Here is a 6,571-nt window from a genome sequence, read left to right as displayed (position 1 = left end):
CGAGGTGGGGATGGGTGTTAGGAACGAGGCCAAAGCCCAGTTACCAGAACTGGGACACCTTCCATGGGGGACTTGTGTTCTCTGCATCTTTCCTGCACACAGCCCGGGAAACAGGGAGTGTCTGAGCCTGGCACCTGGAAAAACTTGTCACGTTGGAAGGGGGGCTGTTTAGGGTTAGATGAGGCCTTGGGAAAGTCCAGGGGCAGGCATCCCCTCCACCTTTACTTCCTTCCTGCCCAGCAACCCCCACTCCCTACCCGGTGTAGCCCAAGCCCTGCAAAGAACAGCCTCAGAGTAAACATCATGTTTATTTTGAACATTCAAATTTACAAAAACAAAAAAGTAACAAAAACCATGACATATATCATACACACAAACCCACACACACTCACAGGCTGCATCTCATGTCAATATATGTACAAAATAAGGTGAGGAGAAAGAGGGGGATGGGCAGCTGGGGGAGATGGGTCGCCATGGGGTGCACTGATTTCACGGTGTCACACAACCTGCCGTGCTTGTCAGGGCTCGGCCTGGGTCCACATGACACCCTTCCCCACCCGACAGGGTCAGGGGTCAGGGTGGGAGCCGGGGGTGAGGTGGCGGGCAGCTGGGATGAAGAGGCAGTGGAGAGTGATCCTGTCTCCTGGAAGGGGGTCCCTTCCCCAGTTTCCTCAGGTCAAGGGTTCTGGGAGATGCAGAAAGAAGGGACCAGCTCTGGGCGAGAGGGGCCTCTGCCTCTTGGAGAGAGTGCTGAAGCCAGTCAGAAAACAGGGTTCAGGGCTCCCCGTGTCTTGGCTGTGTGGCCTCAACTGAGCTGCCCACCCTCCCTGGGCCTCGGCTTCCTCATCTGTCAAAGGAGGGCCTCGCCCCTCTCAGAGCCCTTCCTGCCCATGTCTGTGGCCTGGGTCATGCACAACTGTGGCAAGGGGACCACCCCCTCAGGATGTTGGCTGGGGGCTCCATGCACCGCAAAGGTGGGGGGTTCGGGCATCTGGCAGGTAACAGCTGTAAAGCACCTGGTGCGGGGCTTGGCCCAGAGCAGACATTTGAGAAATCTTGGTCTCTTTTTCCCTGCCTGGGACTCTTGGGAGACATCCAGCTTCCTCTACCCTTTCAGCTGGAAATCCAGCTGTGTTAGAGAAGAGCTGAGGCTGTCGGGTTCGCTGCGGGAGGGACACATCCCCTGAAGGAGCTGGCACCCCGTCAGTGGCCTCACCCATGGGGACCCTGGCCCCAGCCCCTCCCATGCCTCTGTGCCTCTACCTCAACCCCCACGCGCTGGTGAATGAGGCCAGGCACATCCCTTCAGGCTGGAACAATCCAGGAGCAATGGTGCCCAAATCTCACCCACATGGGGGTGGGGTGGGGTGGGGTGTTGGGGGCACCTGTCTCCTTGGCTGAGGGGTGGGCCCTGAATCTAACCTGCCTTGGTTTGAAATCTGGGCTCCATCCTGCTGGCTGATTGACACTGGGCAAGTTACTTAACCTCTCTGTGCCCCACCTGTGCCATGTGGCTAACAGTCCCCACTGGTATAACTGTGTTGGGAAGAGAGCAAGATAGTGCCCGTGAAGTGCAAGGCACAAGGCCTGATGCTTTTCAAGGGCACAGCAAACGGGGCGCCATTGTCACTGTCACCCAGGGCACCTCAGGGACATGGCTGAGCACCGTTTCTAGCTCCTGGTTCGCTGTCTTCTTGGATATACCTGGAGCAGCTGAGGAAGATATCAAAACTGGAGGCCAAAGGGCAGATGTTCAGTGAATGTATGTAGGATGATAAATGGATGAAGGGAGGGTGGGACTTTGGGGCTTTCATCTTCCTGGAACAGAAATGGGGTCCCAGGCCCCTCACCAATGACCCAGACTCAGCCCACACCCCAACATCTCCATTTTGTTCCTGTTTCCTCTGGAGGGCTGACAACGGTGACAGTGCAAGTAACAAGGCTCAGATGTCAGATGTCTCATCATCCCATGACAGAGCAGAAGGACTTGGGGTGATGCATCTGAATGGGCTCACGTGACCAAACTCTCTCCTTCCCGCATCACCTCTACTAAAGCTGCTTCCTTCAACAGTAACAGAAACTGGATAAAGTCCAGTGTCCCCAAGATCTATATTCCAAACTCTCTCACCACCCCAGCAACAGCACGTGTCATTATGGATGAAGCACTTGACCCAGCACTCCAGCTGATGTCATGGGCCGTTACCGGGGCAACCTAGATCTCAGCAGGTTCTGGCTGAAGCACGCCATCGCTCCTTCTTCCAGGGGGACTTGGACCGGAGATGCAGAATAATCTATTTGTGCTCTTGAAATGGAAACAAGGATCTGGGGGGCTGGAGGCCACAAGGCTTGGAGAAGCTGCCGTGGCATAGGGCCCCCAGCTCCTGCATCAGGCCTCAGGCCAAGTGGCAAGGGGAACAGAGGGGGAGAATAAGAGAGGGAGGCAAAAGGCAGCAGTGCCCACTTGAGTCAGGCAGCCTGCAGCTTCCTGGATGCCTCATAAGTGACTGGCAGAGGTAGGGACGCCCATGTGCCTAGCTCTCCATTCCCACCAGAGTGCCCAGGGGTCACTCCCCTCCTCCCCCCACCTTGAGGAGTGGGGTTGCCAGGATTCTTGGGTGTTGCCTAAAGGAAGATGTACCAGTTATGTTGGACAGCATCCTGAACTCTTGATATCCATCTTCGTAGGTGTAGCCTGGGCTCTGAGATCCTCAAAGGCAGGCAATATGGTATGTGGGGAAGAGAGCTGAAGAGGGAATCAGAAGCCCTGGGTTCTAGACCTGACGTTGCCCCATTGTGCTGTGTGATCTTGTGCAAGTCACTTGCCCTCTCTGAGCTCTTCCCCATCTGTATAAGAAAGGAGTCAGGCCAGATAAACTTTCAGGTCTGATATTCTTCCACTCCCTTGGTGGGGCTGGTGAGAGTCAAGGGTGGGGACCAGGAAGTCACTAGCCCGTTGATGCAACCTCTGTCAGGCAAGGGTCCCAGGATGGAGGCATCCAGAAGGAGATGAATTTTTACAACTTCATGCATGAGACTGGCCTGCCTTGAGCCTTGCCCTTGACCCTGACTCTCTGGAGCCAGCTGCTGACCCTCATCCATGCCTAATCTGATCCCATCTGCTGCCCAATCCCAGGACCTGCCCCTACGATGCTCCTGGGTTACCAGGGAGGTTCTCAGACTTGATTTTTCTATCCACATGGAATCACAGACCATGTCACATTCAATCTGGAGGGGCTCTCAGAAATGACCAAAGCAAGGGCCTTGGCTCACGGATGGAAAAGCCCAGGCCCAGAGAGGGCGGGGAATTAACAGAAGGCCACACAGCAGGTTAGCAGCAGGGCTGGCTAGGAACCAACGACTCTTCCCTCTCACCCAGTGCTCTGCCTCCAGCTGATCCCAGCCCAGGCTGACATGGCCCAGGCCTTGTCCTGGGCCTGGAGGGGGAGGGCTGTGGGTGGGCACAAGGGGAGACTCCAGCCCCTTGTCCTCCAGGGCTCTTGGTCCCTGGTCTTCCAGGCTGGGCTGGGAAGGGCATGTCCTGGAAATGGAGGTGGGGCTGGGCCAGGCATGGAACCAACTCTTGAGCCACTGCACACAAAGAAATGAGGAAGGAGGAGGAGGAAGAGGAGGGAGGGGACAGGGAGGGGGCAGGCTGGAAGAGCCTCCATCACGGTCCTGCTGCCCTTGACTGGCAGCTGGTGGAAAGGTAAGGGGTGGGGAGGTCTGAACCTCCTAGGCCTCTGTCACCCCTTCTCAGCCAGGGGATTGCTCTACCACCTGGACTGGCCCCTGCTGCATGGGGGCCAGGAGGACAGACAGCCACTGCCACCACTGAGATAGTGGGCCCTTTCCCCATAACTCTGTGGGGGGTGCCACTGAGATCAGAGGATTCAGGTGGGATTGATGGGACAGGGTAGTGTCGGGGGGCAGGATAACACATGGAGGGTGGGCAGAGCCGTGGGCACTGCTACCCAACCCCCAGCCCCCACCAGGCCCTGGACTCACCCCAGTCTTGACCCAGTGACTTTACCTGCTTGTCCCCAAGTGGGGGGTTAGGGGACACCCACTGCTGAGCACGGAATTCTGGAGGTTGTGGGTAAAGGTGGGGGGAGGGTGAGAACAGCAGGCACGGCCAAGAGTGGGGCAGGAGGGGTGGCCAGTGCATGGGTAGGCTGAGAAGGGGAAGTGCCCCCCTTGAGGTCCCCGAAGTGGTAGGCAGGAGAGGGGCCCTGGACGAGGTGGCCCCTCATGCCTTGACCCTCCCCTTGCAGACATCGAAGGTGGTCTTCTTTGCACCCCCGAAGGTTTCCACCAGCTTGTTTTCCCAGGGGAGGACGTTGCCCAGCAGTGGCCCGGTACAGTTGGCAATGCCCAGGACCTGGGCAGGTGTCAGGATGTGGTCCCACAGGTTAAACTGGGCAATGTCACCCACAAAGGCCTGGGTGGCATCAAACCTGCCACCCAGGGTGTCCTGAGCCAGGAGAGCAGCAGAGAAAGGAGAGAGAAATGAGTGAACAGAAGAGACAAGCAGGCAGACACTGAGAGTGAGGTCCTGGTCCCCAACGAGGCCCTGCCCCAAGGTTCTAGCTCTTTGGGCAGGTATCTGTCCTCTCCGGGACTCATCTGCCCACCTGTAACATGGCCAGGTCAGACCGAATGATCACTGAACCTCTTTCCAGGTTCCCTCCACCCAGTCCCTTCTCCTTGGGGCTCTGGGTGGGTGGGATATTGGCTTGTGTCCCCAGCCCCAGCCCCAGCCAGCACCCTACCTGCTCCTGGCCCAAGATAAAGACCCCATGGGGCTTGATGGGGTGCCAGGCGGCCAGGTTCTCGCCGGAGCCCCGCAGCTCCCCGTCCTGGTAGGCAGACCACAGGCCATCCCGTGTGGTCCAGGAGATGCAGATGTGGTGCCAGATGTTGTCCTTCAAGCTCAGAGGCAGCTGGGCCACCTGGACACAGGGGCCCCCAAGCCTGGGTCAGAGGTGCCACAAGACCCAAGTCTGGAGCAGTGCTGGAGGAGGGGGGCACCCATGTCCTTCCTTCCAGGGACAGTCCCAAGGCTCGACCCTCCCCTTTCTTCTGGCCCAGCATCTTTCCCTGACCACTCTTTCCTCCAATCCCCACAGACCTAACCAAGCACTTCACTCAAATCACAAGGGACTATTCAGCTTTGGTTTACAGCTGTTTCCTGGTAGCTTAGTCACATTCTAACAGGCCTGGAAGGTGGGGTGGGGGCTGTTTCACACACCTACTTCTCTCTGAACATATCATGCAGTGCCCAGTACACAGTTAGGGGTCAAGAAGTACTGGCAGCCGGGGGATGGGCCTTGGACCCAGGGGCCAAAGACCCAGTAGTGTGCCCTGGTTCTGCTACACCCCACTGTGTGACCTTCAGGGGGCTGCTTTCTTCTCGCCAGGTTTCAGTTTCCTCATCTGTAAAGTGAGGTTAGACAAAAGATGGCAAATGTGCAGCCACTACCTCTTCCTCCACCCAAGGCAGACATGGCCAATCAATCACAAAACTAGACTCAGCCTCAGAATCTTTCTTATCACTGTGCTCTGGGAAGCCCCTGCTGCTTGATTTCAATCGGCCAGCGAGATGGAAGATCCCTGCTATCTCTGGAACTGATGCTCCCAAAGGGTTCATTCATCTCATGATTCTCTGAAGTCACAATTTAATGTAACAGTCTCTGATGCCTTCTTGGTGCCAGGCTTTGTCCTGGACTCTGGTCCTAGCCTTAAATGAGTAGAGTCTGTACAGTTGGGAAGGACTTCAGGGACAATATTACAAGAGAAAATAACATGGGGGCCTAATGAGAAGTACAGAGGCTGCAAAGGCCCAGAGGAAAAGGGGATATGGGCACAGAAGACATGTCATCTAAACATGTCTGGAAGGACAGTGGAATGTGACCATTCCATGGCAAGGCAAACCAGGTGGAGGGCACAGCACGAGCAAAGGCTTAGGGGTTGGGATAAAAGAACAGGACTTTTTATGATCGTATGGTATATGAATATTTCTCAGTAAAACTGAATTTGAAAGAAAGAACAGTGAGGAGCCTATTTGGTGCTCAACAGGAGGTTCCCAGAACAGGGCCTCCTGGTGCCCTGTCCAGGGTGCTGAATTCCTTCCAATGGAAACTGAGCTCCAACCGTGAGCAGTGCTAAGGACTACAGCCAGGGGGTGTAAGAAGGGAATGGAGTAGCAGGATCTAGACATAGTCCAGCTACCCTGGTCTTCTTAGGGCCCAGAGGGCCACAAGATAAATTCACTAGCCCCTGGTCCATCTCCTTCCTCTTTCTCCAGGATGCCCATGAAAGACAGCTCCTGCTGAGCTGGATTTGGATAGGTGCCAACCACTCTCAGTGGCTCCATGTGGCTGTGGCTGGTCATGGGTAGGGGGTGAAATGTGGTGTCCAGGGGGTCTCAGAAGACCACCATGCTTCCAAAATTCAAATCAATGTATCATGCAGGGGAAGGGTATTGCGGCGGGGGGGGGGGGGTTGGGGGTGGTAAGAGGCTCCCCTTCCCTCAGCTTCTCAGTCACCATTTCCCTGCCACGTCAGCCCCCAC

The 6,571-nt window shown here is 56.3% G+C and overlaps 1 protein-coding gene across 1 annotated transcript in view; it reads right to left on the bottom strand.

Moving 5' to 3' along the window:
• Nucleotides 1-289: 289 nt before the first annotated feature.
• Nucleotides 290-6,571, bottom strand: part of NPTXR (neuronal pentraxin receptor) — a 55,961-nt gene continuing 49,679 nt past the window's right edge. Inside the window, exons 11-12 of the mRNA XM_037847340.1 lie at nucleotides 4,770-4,949; nucleotides 290-4,471 (exon numbers count right to left, since the gene is read on the bottom strand). Coding sequence (XP_037703268.1) covers nucleotides 4,247-4,471; nucleotides 4,770-4,949 — 405 coding nt within the window. The 3' untranslated portion in view covers nucleotides 290-4,246. The remainder of the gene's footprint in view (nucleotides 4,472-4,769; nucleotides 4,950-6,571) is intronic.

The sequence above is a fragment of the Choloepus didactylus genome, chromosome 8 (genome assembly GCF_015220235.1).
Source record: "Choloepus didactylus isolate mChoDid1 chromosome 8, mChoDid1.pri, whole genome shotgun sequence".
Lineage (NCBI taxonomy): Eukaryota > Metazoa > Chordata > Mammalia > Pilosa > Megalonychidae > Choloepus > Choloepus didactylus.
Note: the sequence above shows the minus strand (reverse complement) of the source record. Positions and strands in the feature narration are given on the sequence as shown.